General features: G+C 51.1%; 1 protein-coding gene across 12 annotated transcripts in view; it reads right to left on the reverse strand.

Moving 5' to 3' along the window:
- LOC135260514 (disco-interacting protein 2 homolog C) overlaps positions 1–26,754 on the reverse strand; it is a 177,930-nt gene that overhangs the window by 89,519 nt on the left and 61,657 nt on the right. For 10 of the 12 annotated variants that reach the window (XR_010331600.1, XM_064345786.1, XM_064345784.1 and 7 more), the window contains exon 2: positions 2,103–2,174. The exons of 1 other annotated variant lie outside the window; for it this stretch is intronic. Coding sequence is in view for 10 of the 11 variants with exons in the window: in XM_064345786.1 (XP_064201856.1) it covers positions 2,103–2,174 (72 nt within the window). In the remaining variant the exon portion in view is untranslated. Of the gene's footprint in view, positions 1–2,102; positions 2,175–9,627; positions 9,852–26,754 lie in introns of those variants that run through there. One more of the 12 variants, XM_064345781.1, reaches the window with a different exon arrangement.

The following is a 26,754-nucleotide window of genomic DNA, read 5'->3' on the forward strand; positions in this document are numbered from 1 at the left end:
TCCTGTGATTGGCTTGCAGAAGCCTCTCCACGTTGCCATTTAACGCTCCCTGTGATTGGCTTGCAGAAGCCTCTCCACGTTGCCATTTAACGCTTCCTGTGATTGGCTTGCAGAAGCCTCTCCACGTTGCCATTTAACGCTCCCTGTGATTGGCTTGCAGAAGCCTCTCCACGTTGCCATTTAACGCTTCCTGTGATTGGCTCGCAGAAGCCTCTCCACGTTTTAACCTCTCATTAAACAGCAACGGCGGCTTAGAGGTCCCAGAGCCCCGATGTGAAGGATTTGGGCTGCAGTACAGACTCCACACCCGAGGCACTGAGAGCACAGATGGTGTAACGACATTAACACTGTTAATGAACCCCCACACCCCGCACCCCCCACCCCCCACCCCCACCCCACCCCCGCCGCAGCGGGGACTACTCCCGCTGACCTGGTTCACTTCACTTTTCACATTTGACACACAACCTGCGGTTTTCGTACGGATTTGGTCCCGACTCAGTAAAATGGGACAGCCCCTCGGGAACCAGACCTCCGAAACCATCCTTTACAACCCTAACAACTGCATGACCACACAAATTTTTTTGGGTTTTTCTGGCAGATGGTTTTCATTCCCCTGCGTGCCCCCCTAGTTGGGACACCCCTTGCTGAGGAGAGTCCAGACATATTTCTGGTTGTGCACAGACTCACTGCCCACCCCCCCCCCCCCCATATCCCAAAATGGGCCGAGGACTGGAGGCCCCACTCACAGCACCCCTCTGTACCAGTAGAGACACGCTAGATGCTACATGCTGAACACGCCCCACCCCACATCTCCACACCCCCCCACATCTCCACACCCCTCCATGCCCCACCCCACATCTCCACACCCCTCATGCCCCACCCCACATCTCCACACCTCCCACACCCACCCACATCTCCACACCCCCCTCACATCTACACACCTCCACACCCCACCCCACATATCCACACCCTCCACACCCCACCCCACACTTTACACCCCTCACGCCCCACCCCACATCTCCACACCCTCCACACCCCACCCCACACTTTACACCCTCCACGCCCCCCCACATCTCCACACCCCACCCCACACTTACACCCCTCCACACCCCACCCCACATCTCCACACCCTCCATGCCCCACCCCACACTTGACACCCCTCCACACCCACCCCACATCTCCACACCCCCCCACATCTCCACACCCCTCCATGCCCCACCCCACACTTTACACCCTCCACACCCCACCCCACATCTCCACACCCCTCCATGCCCCACCCACATCTCCACACCCCTCCACACCCCCCACGCCCCACCCCACATCTCCACACCCCCACACCCCACATCTCCACACCCCCCACGCCCCACCCCACATCTCCACACCCCTCCACACCCCACCCCACATCTCCACACCCCCCCACGCCCCACCCCACATCTCCACACCCCTCCACACTCCACCCCACATCTCCAACACCCCTCCACACCCCACCCCACATCTCCACACCCCTCCACACCCCACCCCACATCTCCACACCCCTCCACACCCCACCCCACATCTCCACACCCCTCCACATCTCCACACCCCTCCACACTCCACCCCACATCTCCAACACAGCTCCTCCTGAGTCAGTGCCGTTTGAAATGAGATGAAAAATGAATGAGCAAAAAAAAAAAAAAACAATAAACAAAAAAAAGAAAACAAAAAAGAGATCTTGGTGATATTGCTCCTGCCTTTCACAAGGCCGGCCGGCCCTGCTTCCCAGACACCTCGTTACAGGGAATAAACAGAGCGGGGGTGAGGGGCTCGGCCTGGTCCAGGAACAGAGTCACTTCCCACGCACAAGCCTCCGGGGTTCCTCTCAATAACAAATGCCTGGGGGGTGCTGGGGTGGGAGCTGGGGGGGGGAAGTGGGGGCTGATTCCGTTGTGTGAGACAATAATGAAAGCCTCATAATAAACTCAGCTGGTGGGTCCACAGTGCTTAAAGACATGTGGACCTGAGGTGCACAGGGCTTGGGCCAGAGATCATTTTCGAACCCGAAGGGCCACAGAAGCAGGAGGAGGAGGAGGAGGAGGAGGAAGAGGAAGGCTCCGGAACGTTACCTGGCAGCTGTGGGAGGTAGGCGCCAATTAACTTTGATCTCTTCTTTTCATAGCCTTTCTGTGTGATGTCACCTGTCAAAGAGAGGAAACTGGCGTTAGTGACAGACGGGAAGGGTCGAACAGGCACGGTGTCTCTCTGTGACTCTCTGCAACTCTCTGACTCACTGTGACTCTCTGTGACTCAGTGACTCTCTGTGACTCTCTGCTGTGACTCTCTGTGACTCTGTGACTCTCTGTGACTCAGTGACTCTCTGACTCACTGTGACTCTGCAACTCTGTGACTCAGTGACTCTCTGTGACTCAGTTACTCTCTGCGACTCAGTTACTCTCTGCGACTCAGTTACTCTCTGCGACTCAGTTACTCTCTGCGACTCTGCGACTCCCTGACTCTCTGACTCTCTGTGACTCTGCAACTCTGTGACTCAGTGACTCTCTGTGACTCTGTGACTCAGTGACTCTCTGCTGTGACTCTGTGACTCTCTGTGACTCTGTGACTCAGTGACTCTCTGCTGTGACTCTCTGTGACTCTGTGACTCAGTGACTCTCTGCTGTGACTCTGTGACTCTCTGTGACTCTGTGACTCAGTGACTCTCTGCTGTGACTCTGTGACTCTGTGACTCTCTGTGACTCTGTGTGACTTTGGAATGTTAAGAAGATGCTTTCTCGTGTTTTTGTTTGGTTGCAAATATATCCTTAAAACAAAACAAGTGTGAGCTGTTTAAAATACAGCTATAAAGTTGCGGTTTGGGGGGGGGGTAAAAGGAAAAGTAAAGAAGTTTGCTACAACTTTGTTATCTGCCAAAGCTTTACACAACTTTTTTTTGAAACGCTATTAAAAGGCTCAATAACAGGTTTTTTTTTTTTTGCTAGCTGGGTTATACACCCTTCCAGTGCCTTGCTCTCCTGATGGAGAGATAGCCGGGTGGGGGGGGGTTGCTGTCTTCTTTTGCGCAGGTGAAAACAGGAGTCAGACGAGCGTCGGAAGCTCCGTTTTCGAGGCTCAGCGAAGAGGAACACAAAAGGAGGAAGGAGAGCGCGTGCGTTAGCGGGGATTGTAGCAGCAGGGCCGAGTTCAGCGAGAGCGTGGCCTCCAGGGCCTCCAGGGCCTCCACGGCCTCGACTTTACGAGGGTAACTAGTGAGGCGTTGGCTGAGGGAGCGTTGGGTGCAGGGGCCGTGGGGGAGGGGGGGCGTGGAGGGAGGGAGTAAGGGGTGAAAACAGGTGAGGATGCAGGTGGAGATGATGAAAGTGAAGGTGGAGGAGGAGGAGCTAGAGGAAACGCCAGTGGGAATTAGCCAATCAAATGCAGAGCTGCAAAGCAGAAGGTAAGACATTCGTTGGCCATGCAAAGCTGCAGAGCTGCAAAGCGAGCAACGAACACCGATGGGCATCAGGAATGCAGCAGACCAGCAGCACTGCCTGCTTGCATCAGGGCTGGCCGACTCCTCTCCCGCAGGGCCACAGAGTCTAGCCCGGGTTTTCCATTTCACCTTAAAGCCAGCATCGGATTCAGACTCAGGAAACCAGGGTCCTGTTTCAGGAAGCAGGATTACAGAGTTAGCTGGATAATCCGGAACGCTCCCAGATCTGGAACATGGGCTGAAGTAAAAAGAGCCATTCCAGGTTTTACTCAGCGCAGTTACCCAGCTAACTCAGTAATCCTGCTTCCTGAAACACCGCCCAGATAAGATGAGTAAACAGTGCAAACACCTGCTTTAACTGATCAATAAGTGCTGAGTAACAATAACCCCCAGCAGGCCCTGTGTCTACAGTATATAGGGCATTACTGGCGGTACACAGAAACAGCAACAACAAAAAAAGGAGAGGCATGAAGGCATTATTAAAATGCAGTGCGCTGAATTATCTGCCCCTTTACTCATTTTAAACAGAATAAAGACACCAAAACAGAACAAACATTGAGCTCCTCCAAAATATATGTGTACTGGCACTGCGGGGCCCAGGAAACATATTTCAACAAAAAAATACCCATTAAAATGCCAAGACACAGCCCTGCGTATAATAAAGGCCATTCACTTGCAAGGAGGAATTCGCAAATAAACACCGGCATTAATTTAAACGGCTTTAATTTCCTTTCCCCGTCCAGTTTTATGAATGCACAGCAGTACATTACCACCACCAGCCCTTCCACCCGATTACTCCACCGCGACTGAACATTCATAACACGAGAACGGAGAGAGGGTAAACCTTTTACAGACCGCACGCAGAGTGTGGGGTTCAGCGAGGTTTGGCGGGGTTCAGTGGGGTTTGGCAGGGTTTGGCGGGGTTCAGCGGGGTTCAGTGGGGTTCAGCAGGATTCAGCAGGGTTCAACGGGGTTCAGCGGGGTTCAGTGGGGTTCGGCGGGATTCAGCGGGGTTCAGTGGGGTTCGGCGGGGTTCAGCGAGGTTCAGTGGGGTTCAGTGGGGTTCAGCGGGGTTCAGCGGGGTTCAGTGGGGTTCAGTGGGGTTCGGCGGGGTTCGGCGAGCTTCAGTGGGGTTCAGTGGGGTTCAGCAGGGTTCAGTGGGGTTCAACGGGGTTCAACGGGGTTCAGCGGGGTTCGGCGAGGTTCAGTGGGGTTCAGTGGGGTTCAGCAGGGTTCAACGGGGTTCGGCGAGGTTCAGCGGCGCACGTGAGCGCTGTTAGCGCTCATCGATAGCGGATCGCGCGGGTGTCTCCTGTTAACCCCGCGGCTCGAACCCGCACCGTCTCGAGGAGAAGGAGGGAGCAGTTTTACATCCCTCCATTTTTTAATCATTCCCTTAGCCTCCCCGTCCCGAGCGGCTTGCGCTGCCCCACAACAAATTTACCTCCTTACCCCGTTCACACTGCGGCGTGTGTGTTCAGCTCAAACACAGAGCGGCAGAGTCCCAGGTGGGATTCAAACCGGCAACCCCCAACCCCCCCACTGGACAGACAGCCTTACCTAATACACAAAAAACTTCAGCATATTCCAGAAAGCAGGACTACAGAACACACCGCGATGCTGTATCAGCTGATAAAGCTCATATCAGCTGTCAAAACATATTGATTTCTTTTGTTAGATTTACAGAACAACAGAAAAATAACACCATGTTGCAAAACCCAAAGGACACGTTATTGATATAAATATAAACACAATTTCAGCACCCTGTGGGTTAAGAGAATGTTTAAATGTGCCGTTCAAAATCCAGAGGTGGAAAATCTCAGGTTCAGAAAGTAAAAGTCCTCCCCAGTATTTTGTTCCAGTCTCCAGTATTTGCGGATTAATGCACTTCTTAAGCAAGGAAGTAGAACTGATCAGTGAAATCAGCTGGCTGAGTTCATGGGTGGAAGAAACACATGGTAGAACACTTACTATCTGAACTTTGCACTTCTGTCAAAACCAAATTAAATGAAATCAAATAGGCATTTATGGATGTAATTTATAGATGGTGGAAAAATTGATAAAAAAAAATTTTTGTTTAAAATTGTCAAGAGGAGCTTCATGAATTCTACAGGCATCAGAAAGGGGTTTGGGTAGGGCTAGGGTTAGGGGTCAAAGTGGCTTGGATAAGGTGTAATCTGCCTCTGGTGTGCTGAAACAGGTGGGGTAGGTAGAGTAAACTGGGACCTTACGAAATACTCTCAGAAAAGTGCAAACCCCGCCTCCTGGTCCTCTAGGCAGGCTCGATCGCACCAGGCAAGATCAATAGAACACAGAAACGCATTTGAGTCCAGAACAAAATATGTACTGGACCCGGGTCTGGTAAACATACGAATACGAATGGACAAAGGGTCCATATCGATAATGCATCTTGGAGCAGAAGATGTTCATATTCTAACCTCATCCATTATGCAATGGGAGTGTCATTTGACTGTAGACCAGGGGTAGCGCCTGAGCACCTATTCTCAGATTGCTGACCTGAGATCAGTCTTATGTCTTAGCACACAATGGCCAAGACTGGGATACAGACAAGATAAAACTGACCCCAGGTCAGAGACGCTAAACGAATACAGAGCTTGCGAGTATGAAGCTCTTGTGCCCCCCCCCCATCCGCCACCCCCCACTGGATAACTGCACATCCTCACAGGACCGGATGGTTTTGATGATGTCATACTTGTGGTTTTTTCCTCTGAATTTCGGGCGGATAAAATGCCTCAGTGCTGAAGAGCTTTGCAGAGTGTGAGTGTGTGTGTGCGTGTATGTGTGAGTGAGTGTGTGTGTGTGCGTTGTGTGTGAGTGTGGGTGCGTGTGTGTGCGCATGTGCATGTGTGTGTGTGTTTGTGTGTGTGTGTGTGTGTGTGTTACTGGTCTCTAGGGACTGGGTTCTGCGTTAAATCAGTGAAGCCCCAGGGTGGGATGAGTTGACGTTGTTTACAGATAAAAAAGCTGAAATCCTGAGATGATTCACTCCTGGCCTTCTGTACACAGGTCTCAGCAGTTACACGTCCAGCATATTTCTTCAGTGTGTGGGGGGTGGCGGGGCGAGAGGGGGGGTGGGGGCATGTCAACACATCCATTCGCCCCCAAGCAATCTTAAATCAGACACATCCTCACCACCCACTGAGACTATCCTCGGATACTGGAGAGATTGAAAAGAGGATCTCATCTCCAAAGAAAGAAGAAAAAAAATCAATACAGTTCGGAAATGAGTTTACTCTTTTCTGGAAGATCAAACATCCGTCACTCGATTAACATGTTAACAACACTAACCGAAGCAGGGAGGAAGACTATTTTTCAAAAGCACATGGATGCAATCGCTCACTTTCTGTAACCACAGAACAAGAGTCCCACTGGCATCCCATGATCCTCCACTTCATCCTACATCACCACAATATTAAAGTGCAATACAGAGGCTAAGTGCACTTTGCTAAAATATACATGACCATACAGCTGTCAACCATACAGTGTCTAATTCATTCTGAGTTACTCATACATGCTACTTTAAAAAGAATAATATAACACAAAAAGAAAGGATTTGGTTTAAATTTAAAACTGGCTATATTGTCTCGGGCAGCACGGTCGCCTCACAGCAAGCAGGCCCTGCATTAAAATCTTGGCTTGGGGCCTTTCTGTGTGGAGTTTGCATGTTCTCCCCGTGTCCGCGTGGGTTTCCTCCGGGTACTCCGGTTTCCTCCCACAGTCCAAAGACATGCAGGTAGGCTAATTGGAGACTCTAAATTGCCCGTAGGTATGAGTGTGTGAGTGCCCTGTGGTGCATTGGCGGCCTGTCCAGGGTGTATTCCTGCCTCTAGCCCAATGCATGCTGGGATAGCCTCGAGCACCCACCCACAACCCTGCCCAGGAATAAGCGGGTATATATAATTGATGAATGGACGGATATGTAGTCCCTAAGTAAAACAGGCAAGGTTGTTTTTCCAATCGATTAAAACATAGTAATAATAAAGTAGCACCTGAGCGGAGTCATGATAATGCTTTCCTCCGCGCTGCTTTTCAAAATGGCCGCTGTACCAAACGCGGCTTCCTTTCAGACTAAATGCGCTCGCTGCTCGTTAGGAGAGGTTTCTTAGCGGTCAAACGCGACGGCGTAATTAAAACTGTAAACACACAGCGGTAATCTGCGGTCAATCACTTAATGAGTTCCCACTGCCTGGCTGTGTGGATGTACAGAGCAGTGTGTAGCAGCAGAATCTGGGGAATCCAAGAGATAAAAGCTTCTTTTTTTTTTAAAGGACGGTTCAGATCAAAGTGTCATCAGCCAACAAGACAAGTTTTGGAAGGTTTTCAGCAGAAATGTTGTTCAGGGGGAACCGCTCAGTTTGAGGACATCTCCTGATGGCTGCTGTGATCTCTGATATCAAACATGTCAAGTTCTGAGTCTGCCTGTCCACTCCTAACTCAATGTCATGAAAACAGCCACTCCATTTCAATCCTGGATTTGACATGTAGTTGTAGTCTTTACTGTTCACTGTAGTCTTCTTGATGGAAGAAAAAATGCATTTTCTACACATCTGCTTAAGGCTCGGACTCTTACAGGAAATAGATAGGTTCTCTCACATGGCTCAGTCCTTTAACCCTTTAGAGGTGTGAGATCACAAACATGCGATTAGAATGCTCTTGACTGAACGTTCTAATGCTGATGATGTCACAATCACTGCTGGTGACCGAAAGCAGCGGAGTTCTAGAACGCCGACTTAAGAGTTCCGGGAAAAAAAAGAAAAGAAAAACATTACAAAAAAAAAAAACCTTAGGTATTCTTCAAAAGGGTCAAGCCTGTGTATTTTATTTCTTCTTCTTTCTTCCTGCTGTATCCACCCCTGGGCACGCTCAGTGGGCTGAGCCGCGTGGCCGGGCGCCAGCGCCGCGGAGGCCTTTGAACGCAGAACCCAAGACGCAGAGCGGAATGCCAGGGCTCCGGAATCCCACCCCCCCCCCCAGGAATGCTTACGTAACGCTGTCCATCGCCCATTGTAGGCGGCCGTAAGATAAACAGGGCCGCGCACAACAGGAAAAGTCCCGACTCTCACGTCGCCCCTGTTTATTTAAAGAGGGCCCGTAATGAGGAATAATAAAATCAGAGCTCATTTCCTTTTTAGGAGTTTACCGCGGCTGCTCGCCCCCCCCTCCCATTCACGTTAAAAATGTCCCAGGCTTATATGGAAGTCAGAGAGCTGCAACTGCAGGACCCAGCTTCATATTCAGGGCTTAGAGTCAGGGCTTTGCCCTTAAATCTGAGGCCATGGACCCCATTCCTGGAGGGGCCAAGACAGCTTCTGGACTTCATGCCAAATTCTGCTCTAACTTAATTAGTCCAAGTGTTTACATGACCGAGCATTTTAGCTTAATTAAGCTCCTATAAGATCACTATAGAGCCAGCTGAAGGCTTGTGCCCCTGTACGAATGGTTTCACTGTGTAACCCCAATATATGGGCAAATCCCTGGTGGTGGGTCCCCAGGAAAGGTCACATGATCAGCACAGTCAACCGACACACAGCTCGGATTTTTTGGGGATTTTGAGAGGAAGAGCAACAGGTTCAGGATCCACAGAGCAGCCCTCAGAAACACAGCCCCCCACCCCCCCTGCACCACACTGGATCTCCTAAATTACCCCGCGCTCAGGAGCGTTCACTCGATTCAAGTGAAGTGCCACACCTGTCACCTGGACAACGACATCTGCAGACCAGCGAGTAAGGATGCACCATCGCTAACACACACACACACACACGGGCAAGTCAGCTACGCCAAGCAAGTGCACACACACAAGACTACATCCACAACAAATCCAAACGAGAGGAACACAAAACCGTAAAAAAATATTACAATGCCTACGCAAACGTTTACCAGTTCATCAAAACAGTAGTCAACAAACGCAAGCATTGTTACGCACACCCACACAAAAAAAAAATCCATGAGGAACACAAAAGTGAGTCTTTCCCACGTTAGCGTGCGCTAACCCTGAGCGCAGCTCAAACAGACGCACAAAAGACGGGTAAGCATCCAGGTAGCGCGGTCGAGAGGGAGAGAGCACAATCACGCTTGTGTTTGCGCAGCTGAAACAGTAAATACATATTTCACTCTGCACGGTGAGAACCCCCCCCCCCGCTTACCAAACATTGCCGGCCCTCGGGGAAGCGACCCAGGGTCAGCCGCGGCTCGCTGGCACCGGGAGGACTAACGTTCAGGCTCATAGCCCATAATCCCGTGCTTTGTCTCGGAGCTTTGGGGCTCAGAGGAAGAGCGGCTAACGGGAGCTACGATGCTAACGGAGAGGCTCCCTTTCCCTCCCGCACACCTGGAGCACGCAGACAAAGAAACAGCTGTTTCTGAGAATGACACTCCTCTCTCTCTCGCTCACTCGCTCGCTCGCTCTCTCTGCCTCTCCCTCTCTCTCTCTCTCTCTCGCTCGCTCGCTCTCTCTGCCTCTCCCTCCCTCTCTCTCTCGCTCCCCCTCACTCTCTCTCTCCTCCCTTCTCACTCACTGTCCTTCTCCTTTATCTGTCTCTTTCTCTCTCTCTCTGTTGTTTTTGTATGTCTCTCCCAGTCTCCTCTCTTTCTCTGTCCCTCTGTTGTCCCCCGTTCTCTCTCTCTCTCTCCTTGTCTCTCTCTCTCTCTCACTCTTTTTGCTCCAGTCTTTGTTGCCAGGTACAGTTTGCCTGATCCCCCCCCCACCCCCTCCCTTTTTTTCCTTTTGGAGTAAACCACTTCATCAGGTTTGGTTACCTGCTGGTGCAAAACTGCTGGTGCCCCCCATACAACACCTACCCCGACCCCCCCCCCCGCCCCCCCCACACTTATGCACCAATGGAGCGTTCCAACGACTCGCCCAAACACGTTACATGTCCATGGAAGCAAAACAAACAGCCCGCACCGGGCCTCCGCGGGGCGAATCGGGCGCGGTGGGAGAACCGCGCGGCGGGAGAGGCCCCGGCGGCCCTGATCATTAACCGCGAGCAGCTGTTTGTTTTCTTTTGAAATGGAAATGAGAGGCGGTGTTTAACTTTTCACTGCCGACCTCAGCAAGAATGAATACTCTCTCAATTAATCTGCGCAAATCTTTTTACGTGATCTGATGTTTTACCTACTTTAAGCTCACAATTCCCAGCTGAAGACCACTCGTGTGTCGGTATATGACATGTTTTACTGCGGTCTCATTTACAAAAGATCCAGCACTGGCCCATACAGCTGATTAGCTCATTAGCTAATTGAGTCGGGGGGTAATTGGCGGGAAACGAAGCTAACATAAAATCCAGAAATGGAACCGGCTCTCTCCAGGAACGTGGTTGGTCAGTTCCAGTCTAAACCAGCCAAAGTTCCCAAAAAAAAAAATGCATTTGTATTTATCTTTAAATAAATGTCCATCTCATTGCCATTTGATTGAAGGTTTATTTTTCACACAGGCAGGCTGTTTCGGTTTCAGTAAATTGATTCAGACGTTACCCGCAAACAGGACTCCGGAGTAATTCCTCCGCCTTATCAATCAATCGGCCAATCAGTCAATTAGCCAATCGCTGAAGCCCTCGTCGAAAATTAACCGTCACAGAGACAGCCCGGAAAATCAGACAAGCGAGAGCCAATTTTAAAAAGACCCCCCACACACGCCAGTCCTAATTACAGCAGGCTCAAACGTCTGCCATGTAATAACCTTAAAAGGCGAAGGTTACCGTTAATTGCTTGTTCACAGAACTGTTCAATTAACAGCTTGTTAGACCTGAGAGGGGCAAATTGGACCGGAAGGAAAAATTACACACGATGAACACAAATGCGCCAGGAGGCCCCAGGACACCGAGCTTCGGAGAACACGTATGACTTCAAACACGCTAAGCTGCACAGGTGATTATAAACATGCGAGCACCAATGAACGCATGATTTTGCCAGTTTCATTTACAGATGAAAGGGTGAATACATTCACCAGGTCCCAGGAAGCAGACACTGGGGGAACAGAACACTGTGAGTCAAAGGCTCGTTATTCTGCCCTAATTATGAGGTATCGCAGGTACGGAAGGCAGGCGATCCCAAATGGGGAAGAACAGGAAGAGGGAGGTTAACTGCTCCACCGAGCCAGAGCAGGTGAGGGAAAGGTGAGGAGACCGAACACATTTCACTGCGCAAGGCCACTAACCCACTGCCGCAAAAAGGGCGGGAAAACTCTGGGTGATGTCAGCTGAGTGATGTCATCAGAAGCCACTTAGCAGCGGAACACAGACGGTGTTGACTGTGCTCACCACAGACCTGTGTGTTTGTGTGTGTTTGAGAGTGTGTGTGCGTGTGCGTGTGCGTGTGTGTGTGAGTGTGTGCACGTGCGTGTGTGTGTGTGTAATTCTTAAAGATGGATGAAAGTAGGCCACTATCAGCTGCATCCAGCTGAACAGTGTTAAACTCTCTTTTGAAACACACTGACAGGCACAGACATACGGCCCCCTGTGCACACAAGGCAACGGCCAATGAGACGCCAGACACACACACACAGTGAGGCGGAGCCACAGAGATGAGCTGCTGTTAGTCACCGAGGAAATGCCTGGACACTCCTGCAGCCACCAGCAGTCCCTCTACCCCTCATTAAAAGCCCTTAATACCCCACCCCCCCCCCCTCCCCCTAAATACCCAGGAATGGATGCACATATCAGCGGTTCTGGGGCGGGCCGGGCCGCCTTCGTTAACGGTGTTTTAAAAACAGGTGGCTGCCTTTAGGGGGGAAACCGCCATTTAGCTTCTGACAGCTCGAGGGAAGGGATGACAGCAACTGACCCAGGTCATGTTTGTTTTGAGAGAGTGTGTGTGTGTGTGCGCATACGTGTGTGTGTGTATGTGTGTCTGTGTCTGTGCATGTGTGTGTCTGTGTGTGTGTGTGTGTGTGAGTTTCTGTATTGCTCTCAGTCAGCACAAACCTCTTCAAAAAGGCTTAGTGGACTCAAATATCTCCCCATGTAATGGTGACTTAAAAGTTTTCACAAGCCTCCTGCACAATACAGTACACTCCATTGTGACCGGGAGGATTTGCACCGCAATTCACCTCTTAGGGAAGAAGGGCAGGCAATCTGCTCTCCTTTACAAAAAGGCTTTTTTGAAGCTGGCTGTATGAGCATGAAACTGGCCCACAATGCCTCATGTCTGAGGTGGGAGACTTCTGTGGTAGTGAAGATTACAGTATGCTCTATGCTACTGTATAAGAAGCCTAATTACAGTTTAGCGACACCGCCAATGGAAAACAAACCAAAGAGGTGTGCACATGAATTAAAATGTCAGAGGAGTTACATTTCAGTTTTGGTCGTTTTTTTGGTATATTTTTGCTTGTCGGAGTACCGAAACGGACAGACACATTTAATGGCGGAAACCGGCCTCAATGCCAGACACAGCCCTTCAGTGTTTCCCCACAAAGCCACCGGCCAGTAAAAACCCTTTTAAGAGAGAAGCGTCAAAACCGCCGCGGTTCGTAAGCGGAGCTCTCGCTGCCCTGGGAGGGTCTGCACCTTCACACGCCGTTAATCTTCACGGGCTCGCTCTGGCTCTCCCGCCAGCTGGACCAATCGGAGCGCATCGCCCGCATGCCACTTCCTGGGGCCAGGGGCCACAGCCGCGCCTCAGGACCCTCACTAAAAAAAATGTGACTTTTCACGTTTGACGATAAATCACAATTTCACACGTGGATTTAGCGCCGTCACGTGAATTTAATGATTGGCAGGTATCACACCTGAACTGGACATTTTCACAGGTGGTTTGTCAAAATGTAAGTAACAAAGGCAAGGTGAACTGTTTAAGTTTTTACATCGCGCTTCCTCAATTCTAAATCTAAATTACTTTTTTCTCTCACCCCCAACCCCCCCGCCCCAGGGACGTGATTGAAGAACAACTTTCAACCACCCCGTGGGGGGGGGGGGGGGGGCTCACAAACGAGTGGCTTTAATTACGTCGGATTTCAATTACACCACAAAGAATCAGGAAGGACCCTAACGCAGTATCACTGCTACACATGAAGTATTATTTCAATCGAAATTAACCCCCCAAATCATTATAACTGCAGTACCCTCATAACGTGGTGACATAAGCTCACATCTTTTGTGCTGAACTAAAACTACCTACTTCAGTGAAAATGAAAACGTGTCTTAAAAACTGTGTACACTTAACTGAGTCTGAGGGTCTGAACTGACCGGAGAAATGGTGGATTTAATAGGAGCTGAGGCTCACAGCCAAGCCGGACGCACACGGCAGGGACTTACAGGATCATCCTGCCTTAACTGTGTTTCTGTCATTTCAGAGTCTCTGTGAGTCCAGCTCCACAGGTGAAATCACACAGAAAATGAAGGAAAATAAGAAATAAATTGGGGGCAGCCTGCAGAGGTACGTAAAGAAAAACAGTCCTGTTCTTCCTCAGGGGGAGTAAAATGAAATTAAAATGAAGGTGCACACACGGGCAGCCAAACACACAGCCTCACATTCTCATTATATCCAGAAAACCCTTATAATTTACTCTCCATGACAACTGTAAACAAGCTCACTACCGACCAGCCGTAAGCAAGCTGTACCTTTCAGATATTTTAGCTTGTAATGCAAGTTCTGCGTCTCACTTGGAGAAGGTAAAAAATGAAAAAAAAAAACAAAAGAAACTCCTTGTTAGGCTTGTTGTGTTCAGTGCAGGGCACATTACTGAACGCGGTGAGTTCCCACAGTGGGCCCTTTACCTCAGAATGCAGAAGTCAGCCAAACTAAGTACCTCCTCAGACATCTGCTCCCCTCGCTGAGCTTCCTCATCAGACCCAGAACCTGACGCTCGGGGAAATGCTGCGGGTTTGTAAAGCAGCCAGGCTGACCCGGCACGACGCTGGTTATTACGCAGAGGCCCTGGGGTTTCAGACTCCGCAGAACCGCCAACTAACTAACTCACTCACTCTCCAACTCACTCACACATACACACACACACAACACTCTCCAACTCACTCACTCACTCACACACACACACAACACTCTCCAACTCACTCACTCACACACACACACACACAACACTCTCCAACTCACTCACTCACTCACACACACAACACTCTCCAACTCACTCACTCACTCACTCACACACACACACACACACAACACTCTCCAACTCACTCACTCACTCACACACACACACACACTCTCCAACTCACTCACTCACACACACACACACACACACCCCCAAACTCACTCACTCACACCACACAACTCTCAACTCACTCACCCACACTCACCACACACCACTCAACACTCACTCACTCACCATCACCACACACCACCACACACTCACTCCAACTCAACTCACTCACATCACTCACACACTACCACTCACTCACTCATCACACTCACCCCAACACCACTCACACTCACACCTCTCCACTCACCCCACTCCACTCACTCACTCTCCACTCACTCACCACCAACTCCATCACTCACTCACACACACACACACACACACACACTCTCCAACTCACTCACTCACTCACACACACAACACTCTCCAACTCACTCACTCACTCTCCAACTCACTCACTCACAGTCACTCACACACTCACACAGACACACACACACACTCCAGCTCACTCACTCACTCACTCACTCACACACACACACAACACTCCAGCTCACTCACTCACTCACAGAAAGAGAGAGAGAGAGAGGCAGGAGGGAGTGTGAGAGAAATGTAAAGAGAGGGAGAAACTGAGCGAGAGACGGAGGTGGGAGTGGGAGAGGAAGACAGAGATACAGGGAGAGAGAGAGAAAAACAAAGAGAGAAAGAGCCGGTCAGCAGTCAGGGCCCTGACGAGCACAACAGGAAGGAGTGATTACAGCCCAGCTGTGCTTTATTTCGGCAAGTTTGAGCCGCCATGGATGAATTACTGAGACACACAAATGCCCAGTGGCATGCAGCACCGTGTGGGCGGGTCAGTCTGCTGGAATGAATGTGGCCCCGCCCACTGGGCCCACCCACTGGCCCCGCCCACAGGCCCCGCCCACTGGCCCAGCCCAATGGCTTTGGCACAGGTGCTGCTGAGTGCACCCCGGCTTCCTCAGTTTGGGAATTCCTGCAGGGGGGGTGGTGGGGTCCTGACCTGTGATCCCTCATACCCCCCCACCCCCCCACCCCTCCCCACCCCCCCCCGACGGCAGCCGGAGAAGCCATGCCACAGCTGCTGCCCGAGCTGCCTCTGCAACTGGGACACGTGGGTGCCTGTGTCCCCACGGCAACCCAGGACTGGAGAAACCGGGGTGATCTGACAATGAAGCTCCAGTGTCAGACGGTGTACCTCTGCTTTTATAAATAAACTGCGTTATATGTGTACATATATATATATATATATATATATATATATATATATATATGTATACTGGAATGTGTGCGTGTGTGAGCATGTGTGTGTGTGTTATTGGAAGCCTAAATGTGTTTATGACATTCTATTTTTATGAGAAGCATTTCATAACATGGCATAACTCAGATATCAGTGTGTTATTTACAGGGCTGGTCAGCAGGGTGTGGCTGAAATATGGCTCCTTCTCACTTCTCATCCATCCTCCCATCCAGCTGTACGCAATGCACACACACGCACACACACAGTAACACTCACACACACACACGCGCGCACACACACTCACAAACACTCAAAAACACACACTCACACACACACGCGCACACACACTCACACACACACACACACACGCACACACACACACTCTCACACACACACACACACACACACACACCCACAGTAACACATTTCTCCTAAACTTCACACAGGGACCTGCAGAAGTTCGCCTCAAAGCGCACTTCACACACAGACGGAGCATCGCTCATAAAACCCCAGCTGGCGCTGTGCCAGAGCAGAGTCAGGTTGGCGGGAATAAAGTCAGCCAGGGGGAAAAGCGACGGCCGAATTTCCCAGAATCCTTTGCCAAACGGCCGCAGAGAGGAGCAGCCTATCCGGAGTGCCACGAGCGATAGCCGACAAGCTTACTACATTTTATTCCTTTATTTATTTTATTTTATTTTATTTATATTCGCGACGCGCGGCATTCACGTCAGCTGCTCCTTCCAGAAGCGGTCTGCCGCCGTGGTTACATGCCACCAAAGAGCAAAAAAATACCATAACGCAAAAATAAACAGCAGCAATTTTTTTTGGAAAGCAGGCAGATCGGGAGATCAGGATGCTTGGGGGAGCTGGCATTTCTCTTTTCCTTTTGGGGGGGGGGTATTGTGTTGGTACGGCGTAAAATGGCACCGATGATTAATGAGGTCGTTCTGAACGGAGGGAAGCTGATAAAGGTCATTCCGCTGAAGATAGCTCACCCAGGTGTGTCAGGAGGGAGAGCCGAAAGCGAAGGAGGGAGGCTAACAGAGCTTAGCATCTCTGAGGCTAACGGGCGTTAGCATCTCTGAGGCTAACGGGCGTTAGCATCTCTGAGGCTAACGGGCGTTAGCATCTCTGAGGCTAACGGGCGTTAGCATCTCTGAGGCTAACGGGCGTTAGCATCTCTGAGGCTAACGGGCGTTAGCATCTCTGAGGCTAACGGACGTTAGCATCTCTGAGGCTAACGGCATTAGCATCTCTGAGGCTAACAGACGTTAGCATCTCTGAGGCTAACGGACGTTAGCATCTCTGAGGCTAACAGACGTTAGCATCTCTGAGGCTAATGGACGTTAGCATCTCTGAGGTAAACATGAACGAGCTCCCATCATCTCAGCCATAAAGTCTATTCACCTGTCAAAAGCTCGATTTTGAAAAAACTCAGAACACAGACTTTCGAAACTCTCCCACATCCAAATGTGAGATAAATTATTGTGTTATGCTCACTGCAGATTTAAAAAAAAACCTTTGGCACAACTTGCGCAGCCTTAATGAAACGTAAGATTAGCCGTTAGCTCGTCTGCAGCCCGCAGGCGTGTAGCGAATCGCAGCGAGGCATTCGCCAGTACATCATCGCCGTGGAAATGGCTGTTTTTTGACAGGGGGCCGTTGTGGATCGCGGTACGCGATATCGGCGATGGCCTTCGGGGAACGGGGGGGGGCTCGTTCCGTGTGATCTGAGGTCCCGGCAGGTCGATCGCGGGACGGGGTGCGGGGTCGGAGGTCAGAATCGTGTTCAAAGGAGCTGAATAAAGACTGGAATTTAGGCACTGGGGTCAGGCCTGCCAATGCCATGACATAAAGTCTGAGCATAGTGACCCCTCCAGTGTAAAACACTTTATGTGATAAAGACACGTCTCTGCCACCAGAGCCTCACCCCCCACCCTCCAAACCACCCCCCACACCTTGGCAACACCTTTAGACTCCGCCCAAAAACCCTCAGACCCCACCCCTTGACTTCAGCCTGGCAACACTTTCAGATGTTGACCTCTAGGTCAGTTTGACATTCTGACACAATAATACTACCCCATCCAAAACTCCTACAGAGACGCTGGTTCACTGACACAAAGACTCCTACAGAGAAGCCGATTCATAAATAACGTTGACGTTCTGTTGCTCTCCCGCACTGAAGGGGAAAAACAGCATATAAACTGTTTACAATGCACAAAGAGAAACGTAAATCATTGCCGGGTAATTGGAGCAAAACACTGGCGACAGTCGATGCAAATGGCACAGCGAAGAGGAGCATCTCTGCAGAACGGCTCTGAGTATATTACCCAGAGTGGGGCAGGAAGAGAATAACTCGGTTCGGTAAATCTGAATTACAGTCCCGCTGGCTTCCAAACGGGAGGAGCAGCTTTAAAAGTTTGTATTTGCCTATCCCACAATCCTGCGCTGTGGTTGCTATGGCAACAGATGTTTTCCCGACACACCGATGACCTCCAAATAAATAAAAAAATTCCCAGGATTTCTCAGGCTGGAACGATCGCGAGATACGCAATACACGCCTTCAAACCTCACCTGTCCTCGTGACCCGGACTTACAAAGGTTAAATAAATACATAAAAAATGAACGACAGCCTGAGGCAGGGCGGCCCTACCCTGTTCCTGGAGATCTACCGTCCTGTAGGTTTACATACGAGCACACCTCATTCAGCTGTGTGCATATGAGTCCAACTGGGACCACCTGTACTTCGCAAGAGCTGATTTTACAATAAACAGTTTAACCCACAGTTCTGCAGTCACAGACCCGGGGGAAATCGATCTGGGAGCTGCTCTTCATGAACTTCAGCAGAACAGAGTTGCCAGATTGGGGGAATTCTTCTCCCCAACGCAGACCACAGTCAATCTGAAATGGCCTGGGATTCAATTCAAAGGGGGGGGGGGGGGATTTGAGGTGTGTTTTGAGGCCAGGCTCTTGGTGAACATCGAGCTGGAGAGTGATGGGGGGTCTCCCATGCAGCCCCTCTCTCTGCTCAGTTCTTCTCTGGGGGGGCCAGGGAGCGGGGGGTGGGGGTTGGGAAGCTGCTCCGCTCCGCTCACTACCCCATCTCTCCACAGCTGGGCGTGGCAGTGCAGCGAGGCCCAGGAGAGAGAGGAAACCATCGGGCTGTTTGCTCACAGCTCCACCGCCCTCTCAGGGGTACAACTCATCCCCCTAGTGTGGATATTATCTGTATCCAGGCAACCGGGGGTGGGGGGGAAAGGGGGGTGGGGGGTGTGCGGTCTTAAGTGCCAAGGGCTTTAGACCCAGTCAGGAGGGATCTCTGTGGGACTGATGCCTTCCCCACACAAGGGAGGCTCGGGGAGGCAGGCTGTATGTCGTAAAAGTGCAGGCCACTCTGGATAAGACGCTGGATGCGGGAGTGTAAATGCACTGTACTGTTTCCCCACACACAGAAGGAGGCGCTGGAGACAGACTGAAACACAGGCCATTTCCCCATTACAGCCATCTCAGCCAATCACACAGCCTCGGGGCTGCCACTGTCCAATAGGGAAACCGGACGTGTTGCTGGAAAGTTGTTCTTCGAAAATATTAAGCAGAGACCAGAGAGAGAGGGAGAGAACACGTAGAGCAAAAACAGAGAGACGAGAGAGAGCTGAGAGAGAAAGCAGAGAGCAGAGAGAAGAGAGAGAGAGAGAGAGGAGGAGAGGAGAGAGAGAGAGAGAGAGAGAGAGTGAGAGGAGTGCAGAGAGAGAGAGAGAGAGAGAGGAGTGCAGAGAGAGAGAGAGAGAGAGAGGAGTGCAGAGAGAGAGAGAGAGAGAGAGGAGTGCAGAGAGAGAGAGAGAGAGAGAGGAGTGCAGAGAGAGAGAGAGAGAAGAGATACAGAGAGAGAGGAGTGCAGAGAGAGAGAGAGGGAGAGAGAGAGAGAGAGAGAGAGAGAGCGAGCACAGCGCTGACGTCGAGCGCACCAGACAGGTGCAGGAGAGCAGCTGCAGCGCTGGGCGGGCCGGCCTTCGGTCTCTAAGCAACAAGGACACGTGTAAAAAGCGCCAGGGGCACGCAGTCCCGGCTCGGCGGGAAGCAGGCAGACACACGTCCCGCCGGCCGGAGACACCTCCCCGTCCCCAGCTCCACTGAGGGAGGGGCTGGGCCCATCCGGGTCAGGCCCGGGTCAGGCCCGGGTCAAATACTTTAACCCCTTAGACACCAGGAGAGCTCCCGCAGATTACTGACAATTCTGAAATAAAACACTGCAGCCTGTCAATGTCCAATAATGGACTGGTGTTAGAAATCGGCAGTGTGTTCAGGCAGTACACCAATGTAAAAAAAAAAAATTCTTCTTTAATATAATAAAAAACTTGTTTTTAAAAAACTGGAACTGAGGGGAAGTTATATGATTGCTATATGACATTTGCATAAAGTAGCATGTTCCACAGTGCACCGGCATCTAAAGAGCTAAAAATATTTTGGATTTGTATTTGCCCCCAGGTCTGGTTAGATTGCCTGTTCCACCCTGGGGCGGGGCAGGACAGGGGTATGTGACGTGTCAATCACCACACAGCGCCTGTGCTGTCGATCACATAGCTGTTCCTTAAGAGGTCACGATCTCAAAACCCAAGGTCGTGACCTCTTAAGGTCAAGCGGTCAGAGCCTCAATTAAGCCAAGCCACACACCGCCTGGGGACCATGGCAACCACAATCACAACTTCACCTCCTCTCATGCTGTCATGGTAACCGTAAATAAATGTATTCAGGAATTTCAGGAAATTACCTCAAATTCAAGTTGTTTACTTTGGCAAAAATTTGGCGAACTGAATAGACCACACTGCAATGGAAACTAAACTGATGCTTCAAACTGATGTGTGAAACAGCTTCATGAAGTACAGGCAGACAGAGACTGGGTGGTCAAATTTCTGCTTGGCCCAGTGCTGGGATCAACTCTAATCTCTAGGAAAATGAAGAACCTAGACAGTCTGCATGGTGTGTTATTGTAATTATGTGTTGTTATGTTTTCATGTTCAAGACCAAACTTGAGACAGTGCTGGACTCTCTCTCTAGTGCCTGTATGGCCTGTTCTCATCATTAGATTTAATTCATTTTACATTCAGGCATTTAGCAGAAGCACTTACCCAGAGCAACACACAGAGCATACATGCATAATGCTGGATATTTGCTTAGCCGGTGGTTCAGGTTGTAAGTATTTTGTTCAAAGAGCAGAAATGGCAGTGCCCGTCCTCGAAATCGAACCCGCAACCTCTGAGCCGCAAACCCAGTTCCATAACCTCAGTGCTACACTGTCACCGAAAAGTCTGCTCTTACTGTACTAAAGACAAGAAAGGCATCCCCCCGGCCACAGTCACAGGCTGCCATGCGTCCGTCCGCCAAAGTGTGTAAGGTTACACCTCCACAGCTGAGCCGCGGAATTCCCCAAACCTCCCCATCCCCTCCCTCCCTCCCTCCCCCCCCCCCCCCGGTGGACCCGCTGTTGCCTCTCTGACCTCACTCGTTAAGAGAGACAGAGGCCAGCGTTCCAACGCCAAACCCGGGCACGCTCACTTCTGCTCCCCTGCTGAGCTCAGGCCAGAGCAGGAAGCCAGTCATTTCCCTGCACATCTCACCAGGTTCAACAAGTCACCACACAACAGCAGCGCTCTCCAAAGAACGCACGGGACAGAAATGTTATTTATTTTTATTTGCCACATATCCCGCGTCCTTGTACGAAGTTTGAGAAAAGACTGTCGGAACATTTTATTCCGATACGGAAATTCAGGAACAGGAACGACGCTCCTGGGCCAAAGTGCGAGAGGAACGAGGGAGAAAAGCGCGTCGCTGACGCCGTGAAACACGAGGAACGCCACAGCTCCAGGAACGCCACAGCGTGGGGAACGCCACAGCGCGGGGAACGCCACAGCTCGGGGAACGCCACAGCTCCAGGAACGCGACAGCTCCAGGAACGCCACAGCTCGGGGAACGCCACGGCTCGAGGAACGCGACAGCTCCAGGAACGCCACAGCTCGGGGAACGCCACGGCTCGAGGAACGCGACAGCTCCAGGAACGCCACAGCTCCAGGAACGCGACAGCTCCAGGAACGCCACAGCTCGGGGAACGCCACGGCTCGAGGAACGCGACAGCTCCAGGAACGCCACAGCTCCAGGAACGCGACAGCTCCAGGAACGCCACAGCTCGGGGAACGCCACGGCTCGAGGAACGCGACAGCTCCAGGAACGCCACAGCTCCAGGAACGCCACAGCTCGAGGAACGCCACAGCTCCAGGAACGCCACAGCTCGAGGAACGCCACAGCTCGGGGAACGCGACAGCCTGAGGAACGCCACAGCTCGAGGAACGCGTGCTGGAGTGGAAGCTTGAGATCCGTCCCGAGACAGAGGCAGGAAAAAAAATCTACACCTCAGTGTTCGCAGCGAAGGTTGGTCAGAACAGGACAGCGTGAAGTTGGGGGGATCTCTTCAAAAACCAGAGCTGGTGTGCACCGGGGAGTCTTTCTAGCAACGTTGTAAAGCTACAGCAGATTCGTTCCAAAAAGTTTCTCTATCACAGAGGGGTTTGTGCAACCCCAGGCCTGGAGGTTAATGGAGTTTCCTGCTTTCTGTTGTTACTCAGCTCTCAGCTGATCGATTTAAAAAGCAGCTCAACGCACAATAAACTCACCTCTCTCCCGCTTTCTCGAGTCTCAACCGGCAGAAACGCCAACCTAGCGGACGCCGTCGCTCCTCAGGAGGGCCGGGGCGGTGTTTAGCACGGGCGTTAGCATCAGCGTCCGTTAGCGGACGGAGGAAGCCTACGACCCCACGACCCCCCCGCTCCCCCAGGAAGACGGTACGAGCTTCCAAACAGACGGGCGCTTTGTTTCCAGGGCTACAGCGAAGCACGCTCTGCTAGCGATAGCTGTCGCTCGTCCGCTCGCGCCCGACGGGAGACGGAACGTTCCACCGTGTGAGCGGGCTAGGGCGATCAAAAAGGAACTTGTGAGACCGCCCCCAATATTTTTTACGAGCTGCTCGGCCAGGCTGCTGTGCATGTGACCCCTGGGTGCCCCCCCAAAAGGCAAACAAGCCGGCCGTTATTTGGGTTACATCACCACGGCTTCACAGGGTGCCTTCTGAAGTGAACCCTGACGCCATTTTCCATCCTCAAAAACAGGCGTGTGGTGTTGGATATCAATCAGGCATAACAGTATACAGTATACAGTATTATTTCACTAATTATTTCACCAGGAAGGTATAAACAAATACAGGTAATACATCTGTACAGGTAACAGGTTACCTAGCGACACAGGTAAACAAAACAGGTAATAAATCATACGCAGGTAATAATCACATGGAAACGAGGATCCATAGCTGTGCTGCACTGTGCTATGGGAACCTTGTGCATGCATGACATCTGGCATCTGGTTTCTTTGGCTAAAATGGAAGAGCTTCCTTCTCTAACTCACAGATAAGCAGCTGCTTGTTTTTTTTTTTAGAAAAAGAAAAATAAAAGTAGGCCAGCACTCTCCGATTCCCCCACACACCTCTCAGCTTATTTCTCCCCATCTCTCTCCTCTTCCTCTGTGCCTCTCTTCTTCTCCCTCATCCCCCACACACCCGTCCCCCCCCCCCCCTCTTTCATTCCCATATCTCTTTCTCACACTCTCTCCCTCCATCTCTCCGCCTCCAGGGCTGTTTGTTCTGAGAAATCTTTCTAACAGCGGGTGTAGCTGTGCAGACCCGGAGCTGTAGACAGAAGCGTTGTTTTTGCACACAGGAGCCTGTTCGGTGAGCGATTCTCAGCTCCAGGGGAAGAGGAACTCAGGCCCGGCGGCTGCCTGCTCCACACACACCTGCAACCAGCTCACCTGCAACCGCCGTCGCCATGACTACCCACGCATCAAAGCAGAGTGCTACAGCTACATTCCATCACTATGCCGACGCTCTTAGACGGATCACCAAACCGCCAGTGTAAACCAGCTGTCCTGCATCGCCCAGCCATTAAAAAAGAGAGGGTAAAATCGACACTGATAACATAAAAGCCATATTAAACTAGTGAATTTCAGGCAAAGACTAGGAAAAATTAGGAAAGAATGAAGGTTCTTTTTTTTTTAGCTGAATCCTCTTAACAGGAACTCAGCGTGTGCACTGCGATAGATCGGCGGCCTGTATTCCTGCCTCTCGCCCCAATGCATGCTGGGATAGGCTCCAGCACCCCCTGTGACCCTGACCAGGATCAGCAGGCATAGATAATGGATGGATGGATAGATTAACTCAGTGCTAAAACCCGCCCCCACCACGCCCCATTTCTTGGCACACACGCATACACTGTGTTGCAGTTTTACGACCCGGTGCTCAGGCTACACGCCGTATGTGTGCAGACAGGAGCTCCTGAGCCGCAGCCCTGGGAGGAGCCGCCATCCCACGGTTCAGCTCGGCCCCGGCAGCAGGCCTGCCATAAAGGAAGTCTGCTCGTAGGCCCCTGTGCCCCCCGACCGGAGATTTACAAGCACCGGGCCGCCCTGGGTCAGCGCCTTCAAAAAAAGCCAGTGCACCAACCCTCCCAGGCCTATCCCAGAAGGCACTGCTCTCGGCTCCGCGGGAGCCTGGAACCTTGTAATGGGGCGGCAAAGACAAACTGTTGGGGCCCGTGTTATTCTACTTCCACTCGAGATTCTGTCCATCCACCGTTTTTACTGTCTGAGCCCCCTCCCACCCCTCCGAGTGACCAACCTCTCCAGATGGGCCTGGTCCTCACAAATACACAGAGGCACATTCAGAGAGGGGGGGCTGAGGAGAGGACAGGAGAGGAGAGGAGGAGGAGAGAAGAGAAAAAGAAGAGAGGAGAGAAGAGGGGGAGGAAACGGAGAGAGAGAGGAGAGGGAGAGGAGGGGAGGGGAGGGGAGAGGGAGAGGACAGGAGAGGAGGGGAGAGGGAAGGAGAGGAGGGGGGTGACCCCCTTAGACTTGAACAGCCGCTCGAGCTGGGACACTGGGTGAAGTATGTAAGTAAATAAGAGGCCTCTCCTATAGCGCGCTGCTATTAAAGAACCACGCTGCGCAGTCATTCGCAGAGCCCGGGGTAACTCCCACAATGCTCCATTATTCAGGCGACATGAAAATTCATCAGCATCCGCGCACGCTTCCGACATCGATGAGCACGCAACGCTCACGGACGGGGAAGGCAGTCGTGAGTCAGCCAGCTGCTAGTAATGCTGGCAAATGCATGTGCCAAGCATGAAGACAATCTGTACATGACTGACTGACTGACTGATGCACTCTGTAGCGGCTGTGTTAGCAACGAACGGTTGCATCCGCTAGCTGCTTATAATGCTTGTTGATTTGTTTGTTCCGCCTCCAGAAATTTTCTATGTTTACCCTGGTCCCATATAAGGATGCAAAGGGAATTTTCTGAATTCCAGAATACTTTCTGAATACCAAAATTGTTTGCAGAAATCAACAGCTCAACGAAGGCACATCCCAACAATTCTAAGAGTAAGTAGTTGCAAGCGCTTCTCTGTTTTGAGTTTTTGACGATGCAAGAAGTGTCATGTAATGACATCAGTATAAATGCTCACACCAGAAATGAACTGTGCAGATTTTTTGCATTCATGAGATAAGCCCGCTGCTCAGAGCTGAGGCATGTTATCAGCACTACCCTGTGGCCCCCCAGCCCCCCTCCCTCCCTCCACCAGGGTCAGGCCACATGCAAAATCAATTACAACCCCCATATCCACCAGTGCACGGTAAGTGGCAAGGTCAATCACCAAGCCAAAAATCGCCTCCAGGATTACACATGAATTATATCAGCATTAGCACAGGAGCGAAGGAGGGAGGGAGAGAGGGAGGGAGGGGGGCAGGCAAGGGGGCAGCAGCAGTTATTTATGAGTCACTGTTCTAAATTTGAACTCCGAGCCTGGTGGCGGTGGCGGCGGTGCCAGTGGTGGCAAGAACACGGGCACAAGGTGACAGTATTGCATTCCTCTGCCACCTTCAGAAGAATCCCACCCCCCTAAAACAGACCACATGACCCAGGACTAGCGCTGTCTCTCACACCGCTGGTTACTGGGTGCAGTCGGTGCAGAAATCTCCCCCCTCCATCCGTCTGTTTAAAAGCTCTGAGGGGTAGATGGAAATCCTGCTCACACAACGTTACCAGCATAGCTGTAGTGCACGAGGGTCAAGGGTCAAGGGGGGTAAATAAGATCTTGACAGCGGTGCGATGAGTATCGTTTCCCAACTTCACAACTGTGAATGCCTGGAGAGCACTACATCACTGTGGGGTTTTTAAAAAACGGCGATATCAGTAACACACACTGAGTAACACCAGCTATAGAATGTCTGCGATGCCAAAACATAAAGAACAGCTTCATCAAATATGATCTGATGTAAGGGGGGTGTTCTCAGTAAAATAAACAATATTACACTTACGCAAAGAAATATGTCCATGATACAATATTTATTATTATAATAACCTGAATAATTACTGTGTTTCATTAACAAAAATCATGAAAGTATTCCTTTTTTAGGTTATGGCTCTTCAGACCATTCATATGCTCAGAGGTTTCTGGGATGAATTTCGCCATTGAGAAAAAGCTCAAATCTCAGCGCTACATTCAGCACAAACACCCACAGGCGGAGGAGCCATCTCCATCTCCTACAGAGCACCAGTGATAGATGTGGGGTTTTAGCCATCTCCATCTCCTACAGAGCACCAGTGATAGATGTGGGTTTTAGTCATCTCCATCTCCTACAGAGCACCAGTGATAGATGTGGGGTTTTAGCCATCTCCATCTCCTACAGCGCACCAGTGATAGATGTGGGGTTTTAGCCATCTCCATCTTCTACAGAGCACCAGTGATAGATGTGGGGTTTTAGCCATATCCATCTCCTACAGCGCACCAGTGATAGATGTGGGTTTTTAGCCATCTCCATCTCCTACAG

This window comes from Anguilla rostrata, chromosome 8 (genome assembly GCF_018555375.3).
Source record: "Anguilla rostrata isolate EN2019 chromosome 8, ASM1855537v3, whole genome shotgun sequence".
Taxonomy (NCBI): Eukaryota; Metazoa; Chordata; class Actinopteri; order Anguilliformes; family Anguillidae; genus Anguilla; species Anguilla rostrata.